The following is a 26393-nucleotide window of genomic DNA, read 5'->3' as shown; positions in this document are numbered from 1 at the left end:
CCAAGAGAAACGCCTGCTCGCATTGGCGCCCCCCACGGCTTCACGTGTTAATTAAATATCATCATTGTCCCAGCATTACAGTAAGGTATAGTTACCGTACTCGAGGTACCTCTCAATAGCTCCACAAGATTCCAACTTGTCCTGCACATTAACGCAAGAAAATCAAAAAGAGAAACAGATGGAAGAATGACTCTATATCACTGGTCCAAATGCATATTTGACTGCAGGCCTACAGTACGAACAAATGCATCTGCAACGACAATGCCCAGAGCAGGTGCCTACCTGTGCCTTTGGTGAGGAGTAAGAGATCTATTTCTAAATAGTGTGGCAAACCGTTCTGGAGCTAGGCAGGCTTTTGAGCTGGGTAAGGTAGGTACCTAGGTACCTATGATTTTCTTGTCTGTCCATGCAAGTCTTCGTGTTATAATTAATACCAAATCGAGCTAATGTAGGTACTATGGTCGGGAAGGCACTCTGGAGGATATGTACCGGATTGAAACGAGGTACTCTACTACTGCCCGCCCGCCCACCTCAATACAGGCGAACTGAAGGGACATTTATTGGCTGATCGGATCGATCACGTGTCCAGGCGTCTTTTGCGGGGGCCAAAGTGCGCGCGGAACCCCTGCCGCTAAGACAGGGGTCGACGAAGCAATTAGAAACGCTGCGTCAGGCCCCCTGGCTTCGATTACTCTTACTGCTCACCAACGTGCCGTACCACTCCACCGCTACGAACCTTCAACTATCGCAACGCCGAACCTCGATATTCCGCCATAAGATCTTCATATCTTCGAAAGAAAACCACATAGGCTGCTTCGGTCTAGTCAAAGATGTCAACCGCCGCCCGCCGCCGCCTAATGCGCGACTTTAAGGTTAGTCTCGGCGTGAGCGGACGGTGGCGCCCCTCATCCATCTGCCTGCCGTCTAGGATATCGGAGGTTCGTAAGTGAATCAGACAGTTAACACATATTCGATATCACCAGCGCATGCAAACGGATCCTCCAGCCGGTGTCTCTGCATCACCAGTACCCGACAATGTCATGACATGGTAGGTTCCGCCCCCTGTATTGGTAAGCAGCATTTCATCCAGCTAACAGGTTATGGCTTCAACTCAGGAACGCTGTAATCATCGGACCCGGCGATACTCCCTTCGAGGACGGAACATTTCGCCTAGTCATGCATTTCGAAGAGCAATACCCCAACAAACCTCCGTCAGTAAAATTCATCAGCCAAATGTTCCATCCAAACGTTTACGCCACGGGGGAGCTTTGCTTGGACATTCTACAAAACCGATGGAGTCCAACGTACGACGTTGCTGCTATTTTGACCAGTATTCAGAGGTGAGATGGTCTCATGTGGTTTGGGGGATATCTGAATTATCCATTTCTTCGGCCGGGTGTATTCGGCCGAGTATTGTGATGAAACCAGCTGATGAAGTTCTTATCCCAAAACAGTTTACTCAACGACCCGAATACCGGTTCACCGGCAAACGTCGAAGCCTCGAATCTCTACAAAGACAATCGCAAGGAGTACATCAAGAGGGTTAGAGAGACGGTGGAGAAGAGCTGGGAGGGAGACGACGAATGAGCCCATGTAGAACATGAAGAGCTAACGGGTTTCGGACACGAGGACTTGCTTTTTCTGATGATTTGGCCACATGGCCAGGCAATACTTGGTACAGGAGCAGGCATGCGGTTGGATTCGGGATGGCATTTGGCATTTGGTTCACAGGCCCTTTTGAGCTTGGTGCAGACTACTTTTTTGAGCACATGGTTTTGGCGTTCCGGTGTTTTTTTTTTCTCTTTCTTGGGTGGCGTAAGGTTTTTGAAGTTTCCCCTTTAGTGCTGGTTCTATACCTGTTAGGAGGAATACTATGAACAGCATTCCACGTACGGCTTAAGTCCACCGGTGTTTGCACCGTAAACGGGTGAGGATGGTGATTTAGGAGCGACCAATATATGAGACGATACGATACCGATGGCCCGGATACGCTTAATTTATTTGTGCTGGCGTTGATCGTCATGAGGGGAAAAGGTGGTCCAAATTCAGCCCAGTCCAGTCCAGTCCAGTCCAGATATTGACTCCAAATCTTCTACGCATGGGTTTGCAGCTCCCGATCGTAATTGCTGGACACGTTGGACAAATTTTCACTAAGTAATTCAAAGATATTGGATCATGCATTTTTCTCCCGTCCCTGAATCGCACGCATTAAAAATAATCATCTGCGGATATGGTCACAGGTGTTTAATTATCAATCTTGTTTGTTGTTGTTCAAACCCATAAAATATTGCCAAGTAATTAATCATTAGATTTTGCGGGCTGCGGGGCATTCATAGCATGAAATGCGGCATAAGAAAGTCGTTTGTCAGCCCCGCCTCAGGAGATTAGGAAGCGGCCCCGGGGGGTCTTGGTACAACCGTGAAACCGACACCCACCAGGTGCCCGTTATTGCATGACCCAGGAACCATTTTGCCTATGTGACGCAGGCGATATTTATTGCCATCGTAGATAAGGCAAGGTGCCTAAGTAGGTAGGTAGGTACCAGTTTAGGCATGTAGGAAAATGCATGTCGATGGCAGATGGGAAATGTAGGTAGTACAACGTAACGCGAACTACCTCGTGCGCGTCCCGTCAATAGAATCCATCCCATATACACGTAGTACATACACTAGAACTACTGTAGACTAGACCTCTACAAAGAGACTCATGCAAGTTGGTCAGCCCACTGTTCTAGCACTGTTTGACAAGAAATCCAAGGTTGGCTTGTTGCGCAAATACTGGCCGTTCTTTGCCCTTCTACCTCTCGACTACTTCTTTTTCTTCTTTATCTTGGGTTCAAGTCTAATCCGAATCCGAGGGACGCCAGGCGCAGATTGGCCTGAAGCCCACAACCTAATCGAACCGTTGCAGCCAGCCCGCTTCTTGAAGGGCACGGTACGGAACTAGGTAACGGTACGGTAGAGTTCAGTTACGGGCAATCAACCTATTGGACCGACACCGCCCAAAAAAGTGTCCCACTGTCCTTCCTCATCCTGCCCGCATACCAATACCACATACGTTACGATCGCCCACCTTAAACCTCCAGGTACCACCAACCCTCTTCGATCGCGCCGCCTGTCGGCCACGTCGACATTCTTTGATGACAAGGTGCACTTAGCAAAGCCCGCAGCTTTTCGACGGCGGCACCCATCATGTCTTCTGCCAACAGCATCAAGGTCGTCGCCCGGTTCCGACCGCAGAACCGGGTCGAGATCGAGTCGGGCGGCCAGCCCATAGTCAAGTTCGATGGCGACGATACGTGTACTGTTGATGTATGTGCTGCCATTCCCCTCTTTTGCGGGTATATGCGCACCGAGATGAGGCAGGCTGTACTCAGTGGCAAACAGGTTGGCTAACGCAAAGTAACTCGGGTAACCTCTAGTCCAAAGAGGCGCAAGGCTCCTTCACGTTCGACCGTGTTTTTGACATGTCCTGCAAGCAATCGGACATCTTCGACTTTTCGATCAAGCCGACGGTGGACGATATTTTGAACGGCTACAATGGAACCGTCTTTGCCTACGGCCAGACTGGTGCTGGAAAGTCGTACACCATGATGGGAACCAACATCGACGACGACGACGGACGAGGTGTCATCCCTCGTATTGTCGAGCAGATCTTCGCAAGCATTTTATCCAGCCCAAGCACCATCGAATACACCGTTCGTGTCAGCTACATGGAAATCTACATGGAGCGCATCCGTGATTTACTGGCGCCCCACAACGACAACTTGCCAGTGCACGAGGAGAAGAACCGCGGTGTATATGTCAAGGGTCTTTTGGAAGTCTATGTGTCCAGCGTGCAGGAGGTCTATGAAGTCATGAGGAGGGGAGGAAACGCCAGGGCTGTGGCTGCCACCAACATGAACCAGGAGTCGTCCCGATCCCACTCGATTTTCGTCATCACCATCACCCAAAAGAACGTCGAAACTGGCTCGGCCAAGAGTGGACAGCTTTTCTTGGTTGATTTGGCCGGTAGCGAAAAAGTCGGCAAGACGGGAGCCAGTGGACAGACGCTCGAGGAGGCCAAAAAGATCAACAAGAGTTTGAGCGCCCTGGGAATGGTCATCAACTCTCTCACTGACGGCAAATCTTCACACGTTCCATACCGAGACTCGAAGCTCACGCGTATTTTACAAGAATCGCTTGGTGGTAACAGTCGAACAACGCTCATCATCAACTGCTCGCCCAGCTCCTACAACGATGCCGAGACGCTCAGCACTCTGCGTTTTGGTATGAGAGCAAAGTCCATCAAGAACAAAGCCAAGGTCAACGCTGAACTCAGTCCTACCGAACTCAAACAGCTCCTTGGCAAGGCAAGGACTCAGATTACTTCCTTTGAAAAGTATATAGTGAGTCTTGAGGGCGAGGTGCAGCTATGGCGTTCTGGTGAAACTGTACCAAAGGACAAGTGGGTTCCGCCACGTTCAGCAGATGGCGCCGCCCCTGCGACCAAGGGTGCACCACCTGCTCGACCGGCAACACCATCGAGACTGGTTGCGGAAACTGCCAGCAGGTCAGAGACACCGGCATTAACAGAGCGCTCTGGAACGCCTTCGATACCGCTGGAGAAGGATGAGAGGGAAGAATTCCTGCGGCGGGAAAACGAGCTTCAAGACCAGCTTGCAGAGAAGGAGTCGCAGGCCACAAATGCCGAGAGGCAGGTGCGCGAGATGAAAGAAGAGTTGACTATAATCAAGGAACATGACAGCAAACTGGGCAAGGAAAACGAGAGGCTCATGAGCGAGCATAATGAGCTCAAGCTGCAATTCGAACGCATCAACTTTGAGAGCAAGGAGGCGCAGATCACCATGGACGCCCTCAAGGAGGCAAATACAGAGCTGACAACGGAGCTTGATGAGCTGAAGCAGCAGTTGCTTGATGTTAAAATGAATGCCAAGGAGTCCGGGGCCGCTCTCGATGAGAAGGAGAAGAGGAAGGCCGAAAAGATGGCCAAGATGATGGCCGGCTTTGAGCTGGGTGCGGACGTCTTTAGTGACAACGAAAAGTCAATCGCCGACGCCATCAAGCAGCTGGAGGCTCTGCAGGAGCTCAGCAATTCAGGCGACCCAATCCCACCTGACGAGCTCAAGGCGTTGCAGTCCAAGCTTGTTGCCACTCAGGGCATCGTGCGCCAAGCAGAACTTTCGCTCTACAGCAGTGCCTCGAGTGGTTCTGAGGCGCGCCGCAGGGTGGAGCTGGAGCAGAGGCTGGAGACTCTTCAGCAGGAGTACGAGGATCTCCTATCGCGTAACCTTGGCGAAGGTGACGTTGAAGAGCTCCGGTCAAGGCTTGAGAAGGCCTTTATCGACAAGCAAGGCGCGCAGACCGACCTGGTCGACGACTTGAAGGCCGAGATCGAGCGCAAGACTGCCGAGGCGGAGCGCATGAAGGTCTTAATCGAGGACCTCCAGCGGCAGGCAAAGGCCTCTGGTGCTAACGGAACCGCCGGCGTGTCACCGGTCATGAACGGCAAGTCAGTGGCGCAGCAAATGGCCGAGTTTGACGTCATGAAGAAGAGTCTTATGCGGGACTTACAGAACCGCTGCGAGCGTGTGGTTGAGCTGGAGATTTCACTCGACGAGACGCGTGAGCAGTATAACAACGTGCTCCGGTCGAGCAACAACCGGGCTCAGCAGAAGAAGATGGCCTTCCTGGAGAGGAACTTGGAGCAGCTCACGCAGGTGCAGCGCCAGCTCGTGGAGCAAAACTCTAGCCTCAAGAAGGAGGTTGCCATTGCGGAGCGCAAGCTCATTGCCCGTAACGAGCGGATCCAGAGCCTCGAGAGCCTGCTGCAGGACAGCCAGGAGAAGATGGCCCAGGCCAATCACAAGTATGTTACTCGGAGCCCACTGTTCGTTCTTCCCGTGCAGGTAGAACAGTCATACTAACAAACCAACAGGTTCGAGATGCAACTCGCCTCAGTCAAGGAGCGCCTTGAGGCAGCCAAGGCTGGCAGCACCCGAGGAATCGGCTCGCCAACAGGGTTGGGTGGCTTTAGCTTCACAAATGCCGGGAGCCGGATCGCCAAGCCCCTGCGTGGCGGCGGCGGCGGTACTGACAGCACTGCATCCAACCCTGCGATCAGCAATTTGCAGTCTGATAACAAGAGGTCAAGTGTAAGTGCAGCTCTTCGGCCCTGATTTCCGTGCTCGGATTGTCTTATTCAATCTTGTTACAATTACTGACGTTCAATGTTGTATTCTTCCGGGAACAGTGGTTTTTCAAGTCATAGATATGAAGCGATACAATGAATGATTTTACCCATGAATATTCTATTTTGTCTTTTTTTTTTCCCGCCCCTTCTTGTTTACGATATAACGGTACGCAACCAAGCGACAAGCACTTTTCTGACTCTTAGAGGCGAGATGCAAGTGGGTGCGAGCATTTGGGGAAGGGATGTAGTCTTGTCTCCAGAGTTGAAACATTACAAAGCGAGAATCCATGTAGAGTCACTGAGTAGCCAACCTAGACTAGAACGCTTATTCCGGGCAGACTCTTGTTTGCAATGGTCAAGGTATAGCAAGTCACATTGATGGATTTCAGCCTGTTCCCCTGTATGACTGATGTGGCGTATGTGCTATTTTGCGTGCCCCGTAATCCATCCATCTCTTGGAATTCATGACCAGGCAGATGTCTACAAACAGGCGTCTAACTACAGGTTTCGCGTAGGCACCTGCTTAATTCCAAACCCAGGGTCGAATCCAAAGTCGACCAAACTAGCATCCACTTCCCTCCCGAAGGTTGAAGTTGGTTCACACAGTAATCACTAGAGTCTCATATTCGAATGAGTGGCTGACACAAAAGGTGTATTTACTAAAAACTGCAAGCTGCCGACGTTGGCTGTTGTGCGTACATGTATCCTGCAAATCAAATCAAAGACGCGACGTCACGAACTGACCGAGAAACTAATCGAAAACGACAGGCATCAGGAGACGCTTACTGACAACCCGGTAAAATATCCCCTGTGACAAAAAAGAAAGAAAATACAGATACAACCTCAAAAGTTGTGCACCACGAAGAAAACGAACCATATCGACCGGTCAACACAGGAGAATCCCGCCTCAGTGCCTGGAGCCGTGAGGCTGAAGAGCCACGACCTGCACCGCAACGACGATACTAATCACGAGCATCAAGGCGACAATCACAAGGAAAGTCTTGACAAACATCTTGATGACACGGACCCAGGACTCACGGCTCAGGCTCTTGAAGGCATCGCGGATCGAAAGGTATTCGGCGCCGCCCAGCTCCGCAGGTCCGACGCGGCCGCCAAACGAACGGTCAAAGGGGACGACGGTCCCGTCCTCCTCGGGAAGCAGGCTGGCCTGCACGAGGGTGAGGGCGACAAAGGCGGGCAGGCGGACGAGGAGCATGAGAGTGGTCAAGATCAAGAGGACGCAGAGGGTCTGGCCGTTGACCTTGCCGTCGTCGCCCATGAAGGTGGCGACCACGTAGGGCGTAGTGCCGGTGAAGGTGTCGGCGAGCCAGAAGAGACCGACGGCGTACTTTGTGGCGTTGAAGGTCTTGCCGAACGGCGGCAGGCGACGCCAGAAGGCGAGGCTGCCGTTGGGACGGTCCGAGATGACGATGTGAACCCAGGCAGTGTGCAGTTGGCAGAGGGCCAAATAGGCGACAAGGCGGCCAAAGGGGAACACGAAAGGGATGGCCAGGAAGATGCCGCCGACGAAGGAGTCGGCCATGAAGATAGCCCACGCGCAGAGGATGCCACGGAAGAACATGCGGAGACCTCCCACGCTGTACATATGACGGAAAGTGGCGCGCATGCTCGAGGTTACGACGCCGGCGGGCGCGGGAGGGGGGTTTACGTCGGGCTGCTTGCGGAGGGTTTGGGCGGCCCCAGCCTGGGCGATGCCGTCCTCCTCATCGTGGGCGGCGAGGGCGGCGTACGACGGGGCCGAATCGGGATTCTCGACAACGGCCAAGGTGGTGAAGACGGAAGCAAGTGTGTAGTTGGCAAATAAGAGCAGCGGCAGGAAGATGAGGAAATCAAAAACGAAGGCGGTCCTCAACAAGGGGCTGATGGGCGGCAGCTTGGGGACTTGTTCTTCCATCCATCGCTTGGTCAGGTCGGAACTCAAGGTGGTCCTGATGGTGTTCAACATGGCTGTGAGATGGAGACGGCAAATCTGGGTTTGTCTTTCCTTGTCCTCGTGGGAGTGAAACCGAAAACAAAACAAAAAAAAAAAAAGGTGACAACTGTCTATCTAAGTGGGGTAATAAAACAGAATATTGAAAATAAGATTGCGTGTTGAGATGGGATGATGAAGAGAAAAAATATTGCAACGCGAACACAGACTGGTTGCCTGGTGAGGTAAGGCAAAGGGACAAGACAATAGAGCAAAGAACAAATACGCACGCCACCCCGTCAAAGCGTGGCGGAGCGACTGACTGTGCCGCTGGTGAATGAGTTCCCTCCTCCCCCAAGACCGTTTCCGCCGCCTTGCCGCGTAACATTGGGGTTGATTTTCATGCGGATGGTAAGCACCCCCCACATTTTTGACATGACTTGCCCCATAACAGTTAATCCTTGTCGTTGAAGGATTTACGAAGTCATGGTACAGTACCGGTACAGTATTTGCAGTTTGTTTGCCTGGCAAGGTCTCTCTCATTCACTTACTAGGTAGACTAGCTTCTTTGTCTTGCGCTGAAGAATATCATCTAGATCTAGACTAGACTCGAGATTAAACCTGATTATACTAGAACTAGTCTTTTGTCAGGTTTCAAACGGTCTTGCCGTTGTTTTTTTTCGTCGTTAAGCGCGCACTCTTAGCCTTGCCGCCACTGCCTGCACTGCATGAAAGTACAGGACTACGTCACTAATGCAACCTCTACGGTTCAGGGGAAGCACAGGCATCTTTCAGCCTCAATCAAGCAAGCTCCTCACAGCAAGGCATCAGGGAGCTCGATCACCTACCTGGTTTATTAAGCTTCTACAAAGCTACTATATTTAATTTACGCACGACAACGGGGGCATCAGCTGCAAGAAAAGAGTCGTCCCTTGGCAGTTGACTAAAATCATGTCTGCGCCGCCTTCTATACCAAATCTATTCTCGCTCAGGGGAGCGCGGGGTGGTGGCGGATTTCGACAACGGCGGGGCGGCGGCAGCGGTGTCACACAGTCGGCGGCCGGCCACGATGCGACCATTCAGGGTACAGACACTGATGCCGCGGTCTCTCGGTCAAGCGCCGTTGGTCTTGGCTATCTTGACGATCCCTTTGCGCAGTATTTTGTGCAGAATGCCGTTGGTCCTTCGAGTCGCAGATTACCGATTATCAACAGAGGTTGGGGATTTTTTATTTTATTTTTCTGTCCATTTTCTTCTCTTGTCTTTTCCTATACCCTCATACTCGTAGATACCTACATCTGATCCAAATCTCCCAGCACAAAAAAAAAAGAAAAAAAAAAAGAGAACACCTAACCTCAACATGGCTTGGCAGGCACTTACACACGCACCGCCGGCCTCGACGTTCTCGTCGATCGTTTTCTCGGTTTAACCGAGGGTGACCAGCAAGGTCAGCAACCTCAACAGAGACAAATAATCTCACTCGGCGCAGGAACCGACACCAGGAGCCTGCGCCTTCTCAACCGACACGGTGCTGCTGGCATCATCTACCACGAGATAGATTTCCCTCTGATCTGCGCCAAGAAGCTCAACATCGTCAAGGCCACTCCCGCCCTGAGAAATCTTCTCACCGACCCCCAGGTCGAGGACAATGGCTCGTGGCTGTGCAGCACGCCCAATGACGGCCGCTTCTGGTGCCACGGTCTCGACCTCAGGAAGCTCACACCCTCGCAGCAGCAGCCCGATGCATCGGTTGACATCAAGGGTCTGAGGACAGACATCCCCACTTTGCTCATCTCGGAGTGTTGTCTTTGCTATCTGCAGGTGTCCGAGGCCAAGAGTGTAATCAAGTGGTTCACCGACCGGATACCAAGCCTCGGCATCGTCATCTACGAGCCGACAAAACCGGACGATCCGTTTGGCAAGACCATGATCTCCAACCTCGCGGCGAGGAGTATTTCAATGCCCACCCTGTCAATCTACAGGCAGCCGGAAGACCAGGACACTCGGCTGCGGGATGCGGGCTTCGAAAACGCTAGGCACATGACTGTGAATGATATCTGGTCGCAATGGGTAGCCCCCCAGGAGAAGGAGAGGGTTGATCGCCTTGAAGGACTGGATGAAGTCGAGGAGTGGGACCTACTGGCTGGTCATTATGTTGTTGCATGGGGATGGAGAGGGCCAGGTTTCGAGCTATGGGAACATCTCAGGTAAGGGAAAAGCAGCTGTGCCGGTTAAAATCAAGCATCTAGATAAACGAGCTCGATTCTATGATTAATTTTCCGGAGTAACAGAGCCACAAACCACCAGATATGCTCAAGGTGCACGTCGTGAATCCAACAGCAATACATCTAAAAACTAAACAGCCACTCTTTAACCACCTTGGATATCTCTATTTCATCCGACATAAACTTGACCCGCGTGACAACATTCCAAAGAAATACCTCTGGCGGTAACAAATTACAACGCCCAAACGCCAGGTGATATGATGAGATTAACACGTAAACAATTAACTCAGATGCGATAGACCAAATCTCCGCCCGTGTACCTGAAAAAAAAAAAAAAGCCGCATGTTAGTGTGAGTTCTACAAATATGAAGCGGTCCAGATATTAATTATGGGATCATCAGACAACTTACATGACCTGGTTTGCTTCATCCATCTTGCGCAACGCCTTGACGGCCTCGTCCTTGCTGAACGCCCCGCCGCTCCTAGAGCCAATCTTGGCGTTTACGGCAGCAACAACATTATCGAGGCTGGCAGTGTCATCTTCGAACAAGTCAGTTGACTGGAGTTGTCCCAACGCCTGTCGGAAAGCGCCTAGTCGAGTCGCAGTTATTTCAGGGCCGTCGTCCTGGCCAATGTTCAGTGCAGCAGCCTCATCTGCAAGACCATCCGCCTCGGCGTCTTCGTCATCTTCTTCCTGCGTTTCCAGCTGGGAGGCAGGCACAGAAGATGCGTATGACACCTGAGATTGCGTTTGTGACGAGCTTGCAGCCGCTCCACGTCCGCTCCTGTTTGAGCGTCTTGGAGCAGCTGCCTCGGACTCTGGGTCCTCATCGTCGTCCTCGTCAGCGTCGACAGGTGCGCTGGAGGTGTCGGTGCGACGCCCATTGGCATTCGCCGCACCCCTACGAGTTCTGGCGGTGCCACGGGCTGACCTGGTGGTACTGGCGCGAGCAGTGCTGCGCAAGTCACCGTCGTCATCCTCATCACTGCTGTCTTCTTCGCTCGATGAAGCATACTCGACGTTTTGAGTCTTTCTCCGCTTCTTGCGCGACTCGGCCTCAACAACCTCCTTGAACAGCGCAAATCGCAGAATTGACTCGGCGGCTGCGGCATCACGCTCCTCCACCCGATTTGACAGTCGTGATCTGGCGTGTGCTGTGGCCAGACGGATGATTGTCTCCAGGGTACGAACCGTCATTGGACTGGTGCGCCGCTGGTTGCCCTCAACTTCATCGTTGCGCAGACCGACATAGATATCGGCGATGCGGTCAGATGCCTCTTGTGTCAGGACTGGCCGGATACGCGTCTTGGCATACTGAATGTACTTTTTCATGAACGGTATGCTGAGTACTTCGGGCTTCTTGTTGGCACCTCGACCAGACGTGACCGTTACGCCGGCATGCAGCATAGAGTCGTACTTCTCAAAAACGTCAGTCGGCCTTTGAGACTCGTTGCTCTGGCTCTGCATTCCAACTCCTAGAGATTGCTGCGTGTTCTCTCGCACCACTGCACCCTCTTCTGTGCCAGGCTGCCTGTACCGGTGCATGCGCAGAACGTGCTCGGATACCTGACGGTCTCGGGCATCCTCAATATCGTCCGTGACTACGAACAGCAAGTCGAAACGAGAGAGCAGTGAGTCCGGGAGAGCAATATTTTTGTGGGGGTCCTTGTGCGGATCATATTGGCCAAAGATGGGGTTGGCAGCAGCAATGACACTGCAGCGAGCATTCAGCGAGGTATGAATACCGGCCTTGGCAATGGTGACGGTTTGCTGTTCCATGACTTCGTGAATGGCGACTCGGTCAATATCTGACATCTTATCGAACTCGTCAATGCAGACAACGCCGCGATCTGCCATAACCATGGCACCTGCCTCAAGTCGCCTCTCTCCTGTCTCCTTATCCGATGTCACGGCAGCAGTGAGACCAACACCTGAGGATCCTCGACCTGTGGTTGCGATGGCCAATGGAGCTGTGTTGAGAACGAACCGAAGCAGCTGAGACTTGGCAGTGGAAGGGTCACCAACCATGAGGATGTTGATGTCTCCCCTCAGATGTGTGCCGTTCTCAAGGTTCTTCTCCATGCCGCCCAGCAACATAAGCAGAATCGCCTTCTTTATGTGGTCGTGGCCGTAGATGCTGGGGGCTAGTGATTGTGAAAGCAACTCGAACAGGTTCTTTTTCTTGGCGATCTTGTTGATATTTCGTAGGTCGGTATCGGTGATTGTGGCTGTTGCAACGCCACCGCTGGCTTTTGACGACAGCAGAACAACGTTATTGGCCAGGATCAAGGTCTTGAACAGTGCGCTATTGTGGTTGGTGTTGCGATTTCCCATGGTCCTGAAGATGCCGACCAGCTGCACTCTGTCACCGGGCTTGACCTTATCGACTAGATCATCGTCGAGAATCACGTCAACACCTCTTGGAAGCTGGCCCGCGGGTGCTCTCTCTGGCATCTCTTGGATCGAAATGGTCTGGTGGTCCCTGTACGTGCAAAAGCCGTATTCAGTGGTCAAGGGGTTGCCCTTGGGGTCTTCAGTCGGATATACGCTCGAAGTTGTGACACCATTGGTCATTGTCTGATCACGATATTCACGAAAGAAGAATTTGTCCTCGGCCTCGCTGTGATGCACGCTCTTGACGACCTTGGGCCGAATGAGGGAGCATCGTGTCACAATACCCTCTATCGAGACCATGCGGTTGAGAAGTTGCGAAGAGAGCGTCCTTGGGTTGCAGGCATGGGAACCAAAGCTGCCGGCCCAGGCGCAGTAATACTGGACCTCATCATGGGTCTGGTCGGGGCGGGCGTTGGGCACGGTTTTGACGATCTGCTTCAGGGCGTAGTTGAAAGCAAGGGAGTACTCGAAAGGGTCAAGCAACAGACCCTCAGCAATCTCGGCATTGTGATCGCGGACATGATCGAGGTTCACAACAAGTCGTCTTTGGTTCTTTTGCAGCATCAATATGATGTCGGGCCTGTAACTGCGGGCGTTTTGGTCGTCTTTGAATCGAGAGATTGGTTGTCAGAGAAACCGAGCCTATAAGTGATGCAGTGTTTGGACTTACGAGGATCAAGAAACTCTTCAGCCTGGCGCACGCGACTTGCCGCAGCCTCATCGCGAGTTAAGCCATCCATGTTGAATTTCTGATCTGAATAGCTTCCAAGCCAAAGTTTTGCAGAATATTTGGCTCGTTTCAGGGCTGCAGGTGTGATATTGCGTCAAACCCAATCTTGATCAAAGTCGATGTGGATTAAATTGCGCCAAAGAGGGGGGGTTTGATGGTCGCCCAGGAAATACGCGTTCGAGGGGTGGAACACGAAAATGCGCGCTCTAGGGTGGGTTGACTTTTAATTGCCCCGTTTGATGCATATAGCAGGGCTGCAATCTGCTATATCCTTGTCTCACTCTGTCCTACCTTAGGTACTTTAGGTACCTGCCAAACTGCCTACCTGCCATAACTACCTTAATTACCTAAGGAAGAATCATCGCAAAGTTTGAGCAAATGTGACAACCGATGAGACTTGGCTGTTGTTCGACACCCATGGTCCATTGTTCAGAGGTTCGCCTTGACAATTATTTCGGATGATGGGGAGCAGAAACGATATATCTATCGTCAAAGGCTTCTTTCTTCATGCATTGTCGTAGTATTCTGTAACCAACCCATTTTCCGGGTTGGCGAGCGAGTGCACGTGCAGTCACCCCAGTTCCTTGCTCTACTAGTATTATGGTATGGTCAATGCTCAGTATGGGGAATTGAGATCCCCACCCCATGTCCACCAAGTGCTTCCCTACCCTTACTCTCCTGCCGACTCCATCATCATTATCACCTTGCGCATCACCACATCGGGGCCCCTGGATTTAGATGCACCCACGCTAGAAACGTCGCCTGGGGTTTACCATCACATACCGGATTTAAAATAAGCTACCGTTGTCGCCATGGCGGTAGGCCTGGCTAATGGAAGACATGCCGCCGAGGAGGAGGCGCGCGCTGAAGTAGATGTCCTCAATTCCCGCCTCGAAAAGACGACCCAGCTCACCAAGAAGATCGAAGCATGTCTCGTGAGGCTTGAATCTACTGGCAAGAGTGTCCGGGAAGTGGCTGGACCTCTCAACGGGGAGACCAAAAAGCTGCAGGTTCTTGGTCACAGTAAGTCCCTACTCAGTTTAGCTATCATCTTGCCGACCCTACCTACCAGCCACCCAAGCAACTAACAGACCATGCTGCACATTACGCAGACATCGACAACGTTCTTTCCGCCATTGAGAGACTACGGGCACCAGCCGACAGCAAAAACGATGAGGAGCAAATCATTCGGATGGGCCCCGAGAAGGCGGACCTACCCAACTACCTAAACTCTTTGAAACGCTTGAACAAGGCCCTGGTCGACATGAAAGCATCGAACCTTCGATCGAACCAACAGACAATGAATGATCTGCAACGTCTGGTCACTTTGGGAACTACTCAGCTGGCAACTCTCTTTGATAAACTACTGCGCAGCGAAACACCACGTTCTTTGGAGCCTCTGCATTACATAACAAAGGACAAGCCATTTCCCGTCCTATCGCGAGACAACGTCAACCGCCTGGGGCCCATATACTCCTTTGTGGCAGGATCAAACAGGCAAGGGAAAGGCATTGGGTCCGAATCCACGATTGCTCAGGTATACTCGGAGGTTCGTGGCCCGTATTTGGCTGAGACCCTGGCCAACTTGGCCGCCGCAAGTGTCAACACGGCAAAGAAGAAGAATCCGGATGCAGTTTACCGCGCCGGAACCAATGGCATTGGCACCTATGCGCAGGCCATGGAGCGTCTGTTCCAGGCCGAATATGAGAATATCACGAGGATATTCACTAGGGAAGACTGGGCCCCTCTTTTCCAAGCCACTTGCCAGAATGCGATTGTGGAGCTTTCTCGTACCCTTCGGGAGATCAACGCTCACATCAAAGTTCATCTGAATACGGATTGCTTTCTTGCTTACGAAATCGTTGAGATCATCTCTGGAATGTCAAGTCGCCTTGAGGATCTCCGCGCAGCCTTCGCCGCCTGTCTTAAGCCGGTCAGGGAAACGGCCAAAACTTCACTTGGCGAACTCATAGAGGACACCAAGAGAAAGGTTGCCAACATGCAGTCCATTCCAGCCGATGGAGCACCCTCTCCTATTATTGCAGAGACTATGCAGCGACTGCAAACTATGGTAGAGTTTTTGAGGCCTGTCTCCAGCATAATGATATCAATTGGTAATGGCGGGTGGAAGTCGCTGGCCTCATCACGCGGCGGTGGCGATGCCTTGCCAAGTCTGGCCTCCTTTGACGTTGGAGCGAATGGTCAAGAGATATTTGCGGATTACTGCAGCGATACCATCGATATTCTTCTGCTCTCGCTGGATGGCAAGGCGCGGATGATGAACGGAAAGAAGCCGGTCGTTGGCGTCTTTATAGCAAACAGCATTGCCATCACCGAGCGGTCGATTCGCGAGTCAGATCTGGCGCCTTTGATGGAGACGCGCCTGGGCATATTGGAAACATACCGCAAGAAGGCGAAGCTCTACTACACAGAGCCTTGCAAGGATGTGTCGATGCATCTTTTCGACGTCATTCATACGAGCAAGTCGGCTCGCCCATCATCAGGCCAGGCTTCTGCAGACTCGGCAACCATCCTTAAGCAGCTTAGTTCTAAGGACAAGGAAAGTATCAAGAACAAGTTCACATCTTTCAACGCTGCCTTTGATGACATGGTGGCACGTCACAAGTCTTTCAGCATGGAGCGTGAAGTGCGTCAAATGTTTGCCCGCGACATGCAGCAAATGCTAGAGCCGCTTTACGTCCGTTTCTGGGACCGATACCACGAAGTCGACAAAGGCAAGGGCAAGTACGTCAAATACGACAAGGCTGCCATTGGCGCCGTTTTCGCCAGTCTTTACTGAGGTGTATGCCTTTACGCCACCTATACAATTCTCTATCTCCCCCACACCACCACACAACCACACCAAGTCGTCTCCGAGCTGTATTTGTCCAGTCATCAACAGGCCTGTCTCAACGAGCGGGCTTTTGTTTTAGTAATGTCGAATTTGGGAAATCCATGCATCTCGCATGGTTTGGGATGATACCAAAACGGTCAGCAGGAGTTTTTGGCGTTAATCAAGTTTGCTTTTTTATATATTCTTCGATTTTCTTTCCGTTCAATTAACTGCCAAAGTCTCTGTGACCATCAAAATGCTTGAGTATACTGAGCCAGGTCAACAATGGTGTTATTGATATTCTCCATGGTTTAGTGATGACAGTAGCTATAGCGGCAAGCCCGAGTGCATATCATCATTCATATATGGCCTTGAATGGACTCTTTCTTGACTTTACACGGGTCCCGTTGAAGTAAGTATCAACCACAAGCCAGTCCCAAGCGCAAATGCCATTAATGAAGTACCCGGACTAAGATGGTCCCCAATAGCAAACTGCCTCGACGAACACGCCCCGCAAGACCTTTCTGCAGCCGTTAGAGTCACTCCGGGGTTTGGTAGTGTGACATCTTCCGGACGAGCAATTAGGATACATAAGCTGCAGCTGGCCATAAAAGGCATTGGCAGACGGTTGTATTTGCAGTTTACGGCCTGGTATGCTGCTCTCGCCTCCGCCTTCTCCGACGTGGTTCGGAATTTTGGCACCCTCTGAGCTATACCTAGTTCAGAAGGAGTCATCGGCCAAGTACGTGGCCAACTGGTCTTTTGGGCAGGTGTGACATCGCGACATGTAGAGATACACCAGAGTACCGCGCACTCATACTTTCCCCCACGTCAAGCAATGTAAGCAGCTTGTGGTCGATAGTGCCTGTGTCCTCGGATACCGATGGGATCATCCTATCCCGTACGGGCTGTTAGGAACTTTCGGGGTAAGAGCGTCTGCAACCAAGTCCTCCAGACAACACCCCCTCCCCCCTCATGTGCAGCGTGGCAAGTAATTAATTTTGGCAATAGCACAGTCAGAGGACATGCTAGATTCCTATGCTAAATAGGGACCTCGACCTGTAACCGGCATAGCCCAAAATCAGAAACAAGGTCACAACCTAGTGGATGGGTGTGGTTCGCCTACCTAGGTAGGTAATCACACGCTTACACCACCTCCCTAACAGCCTCGCGACATGCCGTCCCAGGCACCCTTATCGGGTCTCTTTGCGATCGCCCCCACGGTGGATGTTGTATTCCGCTCTTTTTCTCACATTTTCTGTCCGCTTTTTTTTTTTTTGTTTCTTTTTCGTCTGCCGTGTTAATTTCCTGCCTCGGCGTAGCATTCTTTGCCACGCTACTGGTAGAGAAGCCACCGTTAGCATCAACAATGACTGGGTTTGTTGATAGGAAACAACAACAGGACGGCAAGACTCCTTTTTTTCGCCCCCTGCCTTATCTTTTTGCAAATTGGCTCTCGAGTCTTCCGACCTGTCATTTCTCACCTAGGTCAAGTGCATTGGACAAATGGGCCAACTGTCAAAATGATGCTACATGGGCGCCCCATGGGCTGGCCGGACGATAAACACGAAGCTTCCCTGTGCCACGGGGTTGCATGAAAGCACCACATGGCGAACCTGCCCTGTGCCATAGGAGTCCAAGGGTCTGTGAGATACGCGCGCAACCTGGTTGGTCGGTTGGTCGGCTCTGCAGACGTTGCTAACGTCCCCAGCAATGATAGGCAGAACGGGGTATGGCTTACTCCGGATGACTGGGTCAGGGCTCAAGGCCCATCCCGTCCTTGCCGCTATGCCCTATTTGCTTCTTCTTCTTCTTTTTCCCCATCATTTTGTTCTTTTATTCTCTTTGTTTGTGGGTGCGGAAGCGAGGGCTGAGGTGATGCACGAACAAAAACACCACCTTTCGATATCTCATTCTCCTCCTTCCTATGTTGTCTATAGTTGCACTGGCAAGGATATTAACGATTGAACTTTTTTTTGTTGGTAAGCCCCTCTTTGCAAGCGAAAACGACATTGTCAGCAGCAGGGTTAGAAAACCCGAGTTGTCACTTTTCATACCCTTGAAGGCAGTGACTTTTTTCTGATGTATATGTAATATCTGTCTCATGCAAGCCTCCTCACACCAAGGTTATTTGATATTACCTGAGCATCGCCGATTCTTTTACGAGCACACTGCATTGGCTTCTTGGCCAACTTTTTTTTTTTTTTTTTTTGGTGGTTGTGCTCCCCCCCTCCCAAGCATCTTTACATTGGGACATGGGCTTGATAAAAAGGCAAGGGTCATTCATATTCGCGTCGTAACCCCAACAAGAATGTGGACGGGGAAAGAAAAAGGCAACCTGGCCAAGCCTTGTATTTTATTCAGCTTATGCCAGAAAAGGAGCCACGCAAGACAACACTACATAATTTTGACCAACCGCCTACATGTAGCTGACGTCCGCTAAGCCACACACAACAGCAAATCCTGCGCAAAGCCGTCATTGACTCTGCGGCACAGCACGTATTCATCATCAAGCTGCGCCCTCCTCGCTATTAACCCAAGAGGTAGGATAGGCAGATAAATGACATGAGCAAAGAAAAAGAAATATAGTATATAGGAAGAAAAGGAAAAAAAAAAAAACATTCGGATAATGCTCGGGTGCCTTGTGGGAGATGATAACCGACATATCCGTATAAAAAGGCACCCCCTAGCCCAACAAAGCTACCTGCTGCACTGCCGAGTGTTCCCACACAATGTAGTATTTCACGCAGGATGCATTCGTAATAGCTTCCCACCCATCCTATGGCTTGAGAACATGTATATTGACTCTTAATGACTTCGGAGAAGATGGCGGGTCCGATGCTGCGAACCACAGCGGGGCGTAAAAAAAAACCACTTTACGGGGAGCAAATAGAAATCAAACATGTCATAGACATGGAGGGGAAGGAGGAAGGAAGGGAGAAGGAGCTGGAAAACAGTGTACGCGAGATACATGAGAACTATCAACTTCTCCGCATTTTGTTGGAGCAGATTCAGGTCTTGGGTAATGTACGTATGCAAGGCCTTGAGTCGGGTTTTCCTTTCGTGCTGTTGTTGACATGCATACGGCAGATTGGCACGTCCCTTGGCGCTGCGCAAAAGTATTTGCTGTAGGTTCATGTCGGATTTCCTTGATCCGGCAAAAAGGGGGGGGGGGGGACTGCGGTTTGCCCCGAACTCGATATAAACCCCGCTGATGTGATGCTAGGCTGGTGCAGCCTAGGAACGGAAAAGGCTAGGAATTTTGTGTAAGTGGCATGTTCACCCGAGCCGGTTCTACTCTGCAACTGTTTCACTGACAAGCCCGCAAGGGAAACTTTTAGGACTTCCTTTGCGGTTGGACTTGACCTCTCATATTGAGAACTAGGCGAAAGTACTAACAACAAGAATGCTCACGCCGTCGCCATGTAAAAGCTAAAGACAAATGATGATAAAAAAAATGAAGTAACAATGCTCCTGTTCCTCTGCCAAAAAAAAAAAGTGCGCCTGGGTATCTCCCTCGCTTAAGCGAATGTGTATGAGTCAAATGTATGGGGCGTAACAAAAACAAAAACAAATAGATAAAAAAATAAAGACATCCGTGAACGACAGTAACGAGGCACCATTGGTCAAGCTTGTCCAAAAATGCATCGATACCAATGGTGAGCCTCAAAAGACTATCATTGGCAACCAGGTGCCAAAGCACAGCGCCCGATCTCTGAGGGCTTGTTTGGCTATGCTCAAAAGACGGACGCCCGCGTGTGATCCCGTACCGACGAGCGAATTGCGTTGGCCCGCAACCCGAGTTCATGCAGTAATGCATGTAAGTGCATGGATGGTGCCTGTGAGGCAAAGAAAAAAAGATGATGAGAAAAAAAAAATAGTAGCCCCGGAGAGCTGAGCTCTACCAAAACTCAGCCTGTTCCTGGACAACGGCTTGGGCTGTTGCCTAGTATGAAGGACATCTGTGGCATGCAGAGTATTCTCCGCAGTAGTCATGGGTTCCGAAATCGACTGCCTTGCAGCAGAATGTGCAGCAGTGGTTGACAAGTGGTTGGTGCTCCTTGACGGCCATTTTGTTGGTTTTTGTGTGCAACTAGCTGGACGAATGTTGCAGCAGCTGCGGTTGAAAGATGTGACCAGAAGCTTTTGGTCGTTTGGGGGATTGGTTGGGATTGATTGAGCGTTGGCAGAATGAAGTGAGGTGGCGCAAAGTAATAAAGTCTGTGGATATTGTAGTAATTCTTGAGCAACTGTAAAGTATGCTGACTTTGTGGGTTGGTTGTATGGAAGGCAGGGAGGCAATGGCCGTTGGTAGTGATAACTTGAAGTGATTGGGTTGAGAGAGACACGAGGGTCAGAACAGCAGAACTTGGATGGAGATGAAGAGTTGGGGCCTCGAGTGTTTAAGTAGAAAAAAAAAGTCTAGAAGTGTGACGAGCAAGTCTGACAGATAGGTAGATGTATGTGTTTTGTTGATCACTATTTATTGCACGGGAGTCTTGATCGGTTGTGAACCTAAGGTACCTTCGTTGTGTGGCGTCTGTCGTTCTTTATGAAGAGATCCATCAACGTACGTGCGGGCCAAAGCCAGGAATTATACTTGGACACTGCCATTGTCAGGATGCCCAAGAAGGGAAATTGCAGAACAGTGGGTTGTGGGAAAGCATGAAGGGGCAACCCTGACAGCCGCGATTGGTGTGTTAGTGGAGCTCGACCCGACGAGTGAGTGACATGACCAGGGCATGCCTGGGCGAGATCTGCAGAAGGTGTTGCTAGTCAGGCCCCCCTTGAATGACTCCAGCCTGAGGGGGGGGAAACAAACAAAAAAAAAAAAAAAAAAAAAAGGTACCCAAGGTACCAGGGCTACATTGATACCTTGGGCATGAAGCTTTGGGAAGGTTACAATGATAGGCCAATGAAGTGATGAAGTAATTATCAGTCTGCATGATATTATACATGATCGAATGTATGAGCAAGCACATAGGTCGTTAAGCAACCGTTTCTTCTAGAATAGAAAGTGGAGGCTTTAGCGCTCTGCAACCGTTTTGGTAATCTCATAACAACCAGTCATCAATTCATCATTCACAACATACCGTACTCCCAATGATCTATTCCATGGCGGTGTGGCCATGAAAGAACCGACAGGGAGATTGAAATGGAGAAACAAAGAGAGGTGCCAGAAAAAGAAGATTTGATCACGAGATACCAAGGAGTGGTTTTCGCAATACATTGGTTGGCTGACGAGCCGCTCTGGGTTGTTTGTTCTTCCGCAATTTTACTCTCTATATGCAGCTCTCTCTAGTGCTAGCTCTAAGTTCTTGTCTAGTGCAATTGTTGTACGTTCGTCCGTCCAGGGGGTGGACCGGTCCACTAGGCCGCCAGCATAGCACGGACAGTGAATGCAGGCAGGGCGCAAGTCACCTAGGTATTTACGCTGTACCGTACCTCGTAGGGATCCGGTTTGATTTGCTTCTCGGTCGGACAAAGCAATTTAACCTACGGACCTACATACAAGCGAAAATGCTTGCCGTTCGTTCTCCAATGTTGCATGGCAGCCATACATGCATACGCCTCCAATAGTGACTGCCTGGACCCGCTCGTGGATAGGGCCGACAGACAGACAGATAGATGGTGGCATGTTGTTTTTTGCCCAGCGCACCCAAGGGAAGAAGAAAAAGTGTGCAAGGGATCTTGCAGGAGAAGGAAAAGAAGGGTTCGGTCGGTGAAAGGAACGGGACGGAACACAAGGGAGTTTACCTCATCAGATGACCTCGCTGTAGACACAACGGCGGTGGGAGCCTTGAACAAAAGTGCAAGACAAGGCCATAAAATTTCGGGCCCTTGGTTTTGAAAGTGGAGTGAAAAAGACTGATGACGACGACGATAGGGCTTCAATAATGGATGCAACTGCATGGGTCTCAGAAAGTGTAAAGTAGAATCACCAACCACGTGGGTGTTCGGCGTCTTTCACTACGTGGTACCCAGATAGGTACCTGGTCAACCGGGTACCTTTTTGGTCACAACGAACCAAATTAATCCCACCCAGGTGTATGTGTGTGTGTGTGGATTTTAGGGTGTACAGTACGGAGTATTGAAGTAGAATGTTCCGAAAACAGCTCTTTTTTTTTTTCCCTGAGCCGTTTCCATTTTTGTTTCTTCTTTTTTTGTCCCCGCTAACACAAATTCTGCCTCAAATCCCGCACCGAGTATGTTACTTGTACAGTAGTTACACAGCATCATGAGCCGCATGATCGGAGCAGTGCCGAACTCACTATGTTACGACCAGCTTGGAGGTGAGCAGAAGGAGAAATTTCAAGATATTGCGGTCGTACGTCCTGACGTGAGCCGTTACGTGGGGGGTTTGCTGCTTGTTTCGAATTATCCCGATCTATCCGCTGTAAAAGGGGTATCCGAGGTAGAGAAGACAATTGAAAAATATCGCATATACCACCTACCTTAGCTACCTTACGAATACGTACATAGGTACATACATACACCTTACATATATCGCGCACCCCAACCTTGACTTGAGCAGCCAAGGCGGGAGGTCGACCACGTGGGCCCATAGCTTGACCGGTTGTTGTTGACCCAAGGTGACTGGCAAAAAATAAAGACCGGATGGATCTCTTTTCAGGATCGTCACATCTGAACGGCGACAACACGCGCACACTCGAGGCGACCAGGACAAAAAAATCCCCAGGTATAGACAAAAGTGGTAAGTAGGTACCTAGGTGAGGCAATCTGTCTGGGGCCCCTCACCGTTCCTTCATTTTTCAACAAAGTCAGGTCACCCTGGTCTCGCTTGTCATTACCTTGCCCAAGGGACTCGAGGGGGTTCTTGAGAGAATAGAACCCCACGCCACAGCGGGCACCCCGCAATGTTTACTACCTACAGTACATACGGAGCATACGGAGTACCTTACCTAGAACTAGAAGCTAGCTATCCTCTGGGAGTAGTTACGGATACCCACCCGTCCATTCGGATCCGACAATAATACGAAATATATGTCGTCGGTCAAAGAGCTTTAAAGCATTTTCTTCGCTAAACATAAAGTCTCAATGCTTTCCTTGCATACGCCCTGTCCCCATAGTTTGAGCATAAATAAGTAAAGTAGATAAAAATAATAATAACTACCTACCTATATTAACTTAGTAAGTAAATCCGATAATTCGCATACAAAAAGCGAACAGGGCGACTCCCAATTTCCAGCTTGGAAAAGTCCACTGTTCCCACCATCCTGAGACATTACCAAGCCGAACCGACAGGCCGGATCACCGCCCTGGGAGATTGATCGATGTTAGCTTGTAGTTAATATCTTGTTTCAAGCATTGCCTTGGAATCAAGGGGTATTCGACGAATCGGAGAGGGCGATCAGCATTGCTCATGTAGGGTGTAGCAAAGAGTGACGTCGATTCATTGACCGCCGCTGCAGTGATCGTCGCAAGGAAAGACAGCAGGGGCGCGGGGTTAGAAACGGTCGGCCACCTTCAAGGTCGTCTGTCTTTCCATAGGTAGATAGTAGATAGTCCCAGACTGTGACCTCTCCTCATACACATGTAAGCGAAGTGATATACTGCCATAAAACTTTGGATGAACCAACATGTGATATGCTTCCCATCAGGCTCTTCTACTTGTCAAGGTGCCGCCCTTTGATGCCTTTGGTATCCACTCGATGCATTCTCTGTAGTTAGTCATTTCACCGAACAAGAATTTCGCCTTTTTGATTTCCCGCTTGTCCCTGTTTATTCTCCATCCTCCGTACTTCCCTTGCCGTCGATCGCTGGTCTTTAGGTTGCTGGTGGTACCTAAATAGTACTACACACGTAAACAAATGCGTCTCGACAATCATCAGTACGTCGTACATTGACCGTATGGAGACACGTGGGTACAGGGAACGGCGAGGGTAATCCCTTCTCATACTACCAGCGCAATGGCCATGTCGTATACCTCAAACACAGCTTGGACTTCAAGTTGCGGGGCGGGATTTGGTATTTCCGCATGAAAAGGAACAAACAAACAAGTAATAGTAAACCTCATCGTGAGGTTAATGCTTCACCTGGTCATGATTGACACACATGAAGCATAATAATTTATTGCCAAGAGAAAAAAAAAAAAAAAAAAAAAAAAACAGGCATGAAATAGCTTTTGTTATCCAGTCTATGTATAGCACATTTTGAATAGTGCAGATCCGGGATTATCTACGGGGAGTCCGGTCTAATATTTCGGTTCATCCTTAGAGTCGATTAGACTTTGCAAGCAATTCTTGGTGATAATGAGGAAGAGAGAAGACAAAAGAAGACGCCAATATTGACGAGTAGTGTCTAACTCTTTATCTTTAGTCTGCGAGATGAAAAAAAAAAAAAAAAAAAACCGACACGGCGCGCCGTTGGATTCCATGGCATTTTGGGACGAACAGTTCATACGGGACCTGCGCTAGCGGAACGTCAGTCTCTGGGCTGCCATACCACCCACGCTTGCCGTGAAGCGACTATCGTCTCGTGCTCGCTTGTCAAGTTGAAACCCGGCTCCCTCACAGACACCCACGAGCCTTCAGTCACGGCCATTACGGTGAGCATGACTAGTGCGATACAATGTAGCAGCCGCCATAGGCTGCATACTGCTGTATAACAAAGGAAGAAAAAAAAAAGTCCAGACAACATGACGTTGGAAGAGAGACAAGACCGGGATGGTCGGCCTCTTCCCCACGTTTCAGTCCCTTGCTACTGCATACTAAATCGGGAACATAGACACTGGCTAACTTATTCTCGTCCGTCCGAACCCGATTGCAGGCATAAACAAGATCGAAAAAAATATGTTAAAAATAAACCAAAGAAACAGGCAAAATACTAATAGGCATATACGCAACGGCCAGAAATAGTGATTCCGGGCAGGGCCGGGCTTACGAAGATCAACGGTTCCTAAACCGTTCGTTTGCGGCATTATTCCCGATATATCAAAACAAGCCTCGCACAATAGTCAAACATCTTGCACATAGATACAAGTTGGAAGCAGTTTGTTAATGTAGATGTATATATAGTAGGCTGATAGTCTAGATATCCTAGCTGCCGAGGTTGAGAATCAGCCGTTGATTGCCCTACATCAAGCCACACAGCCTGCTTCAATTGCTTGATCAACAGTAATGCGCCGAGATCAGATGTTGTGATTATGTAAGATTGTGCACCACCTACAGGTCCATCATGGCTAACAAAACCTACTATGTATATCGCATAATTGTGGAAGTCGCTTGAGGCTTGCTGCTTTACGCCAGAAATCAGGCTACTAAGCTACTGAATCGGTCGACTCATTACCCTGTCATCGTTCGTGCTCTGCCGCTAACATAGGCCGGCGAGCTATGTTATGTTATACCAAGCGCATTGTTGGTCAATACCTGTCTACTATTGTGGTCACATGAGGGAGAGGTCTTGCTGTAAGGTTCATCGGCTACCATCATCAATGATCCTCCTAATCGACTAAAATACCCGGAACACTATCGACACCATGATTCTACTTTTCATACTCCTGCTATATACTACCGGGTTGCAGCTTGGAGAAATATAACCTTGGTCAGCGAGCAAAATGCCGCAGTGTTTGCCAATGTTATCTCTGAGATTGGATTTTGGGAGTCACTAGCGGTAGGTGGGAAGACATCAACTGCTGGTTGGGAACCTATGAAGACCAAAGACGATGTAAGCCGTTGAAAAGAAAAAACACTCGTACTAAGCCACATGTCTGCACTGTCTGTATGATCTATGCAGATAAGTTAAGTTAGGTATATCGGAACTGTAAAAAGCACCAACCACAGTTGAACTCCTACCCTTATAGTAAAGCTTGTTAAGCTTGGTAACCATATCTGGACAAAATTGTCCAATCATTTGGCCAACTGTAATATGGAAGAGTATTGATACACTTTGCAGACGAAGTGAGTGGAGGTACCAGGGTTCAAGTGTGACATGCTATTGGATCGATATGATTGCGATCGCGGGCTGCGTGAACTTTTTTTGGCCTTGATCCGACAACGGCACACCCAATCAGAACATTCTCGAGGCTACTTTTTAACTCTGTACCTGCCCAATCTGAATTAGACCTT

General features: G+C 50.1%; 7 protein-coding genes across 7 annotated transcripts; 5 read left to right on the top strand and 2 right to left on the bottom strand.

Annotated features, from left to right (window-relative positions):
- Positions 1 to 562: 562 nt before the first annotated feature.
- Positions 563 to 2029, top strand: PgNI_03739 (uncharacterized protein). The gene is made up of 4 exons (XM_031123792.1): positions 563 to 872; positions 984 to 1048; positions 1098 to 1340; positions 1455 to 2029. Exons 1-4 carry the CDS (start codon positions 831 to 833, stop codon positions 1585 to 1587), a joined length of 483 nt encoding a protein of 160 aa, XP_030985589.1. The 5' UTR covers positions 563 to 830; the 3' UTR covers positions 1588 to 2029.
- Positions 2030 to 2722: 693 nt separating this feature from the next.
- PgNI_03738 (uncharacterized protein) lies at positions 2723 to 6593 on the top strand. Its single transcript, XM_031123791.1, has 4 exons — positions 2723 to 3311; positions 3422 to 5868; positions 5938 to 6154; positions 6253 to 6593. The coding sequence occupies exons 1-4, from the start codon at positions 3192 to 3194 to the stop codon at positions 6268 to 6270; spliced, it is 2802 nt and encodes a 933-aa protein (XP_030985588.1). The 5' UTR covers positions 2723 to 3191; the 3' UTR covers positions 6271 to 6593.
- A 506-nt stretch (positions 6594 to 7099) lies between these two features.
- PgNI_03737 (uncharacterized protein) lies at positions 7100 to 8158 on the bottom strand (the record flags this gene model as incomplete). Its single annotated transcript, XM_031123790.1, has 1 exon — positions 7100 to 8158. The coding sequence occupies one exon, from the start codon at positions 8156 to 8158 to the stop codon at positions 7100 to 7102; it is 1059 nt and encodes a 352-aa protein (XP_030985583.1).
- Positions 8159 to 8803: 645 nt separating this feature from the next.
- On the top strand, positions 8804 to 10333 carry PgNI_03736 (uncharacterized protein; the record flags this gene model as incomplete). Its single annotated transcript, XM_031123789.1, has 2 exons — positions 8804 to 9338; positions 9495 to 10333. The coding sequence occupies exons 1-2, from the start codon at positions 9074 to 9076 to the stop codon at positions 10331 to 10333; spliced, it is 1104 nt and encodes a 367-aa protein (XP_030985582.1). The 5' UTR covers positions 8804 to 9073.
- PgNI_03735 (uncharacterized protein) lies at positions 9419 to 13609 on the bottom strand. The gene is made up of 3 exons (XM_031123788.1): positions 13413 to 13609; positions 10758 to 13347; positions 9419 to 10667 (listed from the first exon to the last, which is right to left on the bottom strand). Exons 1-3 carry the CDS (start codon positions 13480 to 13482, stop codon positions 10634 to 10636), a joined length of 2694 nt encoding a protein of 897 aa, XP_030985581.1. The 5' UTR covers positions 13483 to 13609; the 3' UTR covers positions 9419 to 10633.
- A 675-nt stretch (positions 13610 to 14284) lies between these two features.
- PgNI_03734 (uncharacterized protein) lies at positions 14285 to 16272 on the top strand (the record flags this gene model as incomplete). Its single annotated transcript, XM_031123787.1, has 2 exons — positions 14285 to 14495; positions 14585 to 16272. The coding sequence occupies 2 exons, from the start codon at positions 14285 to 14287 to the stop codon at positions 16270 to 16272; spliced, it is 1899 nt and encodes a 632-aa protein (XP_030985580.1).
- A 2946-nt stretch (positions 16273 to 19218) lies between these two features.
- Positions 19219 to 20349, top strand: PgNI_03733 (uncharacterized protein; the record flags this gene model as incomplete). Its single annotated transcript, XM_031123786.1, has 3 exons — positions 19219 to 19332; positions 19898 to 20125; positions 20221 to 20349. 3 exons carry the CDS (start codon positions 19219 to 19221, stop codon positions 20347 to 20349), a joined length of 471 nt encoding a protein of 156 aa, XP_030985587.1.
- Between the last annotated feature and the right edge of the window lie 6044 nt (positions 20350 to 26393).

This window comes from Pyricularia grisea (genome assembly GCF_004355905.1).
Source record: "Pyricularia grisea strain NI907 chromosome Unknown Pyricularia_grisea_NI907_Scaffold_2, whole genome shotgun sequence".
NCBI lineage: Eukaryota > Fungi > Ascomycota > Sordariomycetes > Magnaporthales > Pyriculariaceae > Pyricularia > Pyricularia grisea.
The sequence above is the reverse complement of the archived record's forward strand: the minus strand, read 5'-3'. Positions and strand labels throughout refer to the sequence as shown.

What these genes read in the sequence shown, in the direction of transcription:
- PgNI_03735 (XM_031123788.1), bottom strand. Translation starts at nt 13,482, where the DNA reads ATGGATGGCTTAACTCGCGATGAGGCTGCGGCAAGTCGCGTGCGCCAG. An exon ending in TGAAGAGTTTCTTGATCCTC is followed by an intron (nt 13,348 to 13,412) that starts GTAAGTCCAAAC and finishes CTCGATTCAAAG; the next exon opens with ACGACCAAAACGCCCGCAGT. An exon ending in GATGAAGCAAACCAGGTCAT is followed by an intron (nt 10,668 to 10,757) that starts GTAAGTTGTCTG and finishes TTTTTTTTTCAG; the next exon opens with GTACACGGGCGGAGATTTGG.
- PgNI_03739 (XM_031123792.1), top strand. Translation starts at nt 831, where the DNA reads ATGTCAACCGCCGCCCGCCGCCGCCTAATGCGCGACTTTAAG. An exon ending in GCCTAATGCGCGACTTTAAG is followed by an intron (nt 873 to 983) that starts GTTAGTCTCGGC and finishes CGATATCACCAG; the next exon opens with CGCATGCAAACGGATCCTCC. An exon ending in CCCGACAATGTCATGACATG is followed by an intron (nt 1,049 to 1,097) that starts GTAGGTTCCGCC and finishes TCCAGCTAACAG; the next exon opens with GTTATGGCTTCAACTCAGGA.
- PgNI_03738 (XM_031123791.1), top strand. Translation starts at nt 3,192, where the DNA reads ATGTCTTCTGCCAACAGCATCAAGGTCGTCGCCCGGTTCCGACCGCAG. An exon ending in ACGATACGTGTACTGTTGAT is followed by an intron (nt 3,312 to 3,421) that starts GTATGTGCTGCC and finishes GGTAACCTCTAG; the next exon opens with TCCAAAGAGGCGCAAGGCTC. An exon ending in ATGGCCCAGGCCAATCACAA is followed by an intron (nt 5,869 to 5,937) that starts GTATGTTACTCG and finishes ACAAACCAACAG; the next exon opens with GTTCGAGATGCAACTCGCCT.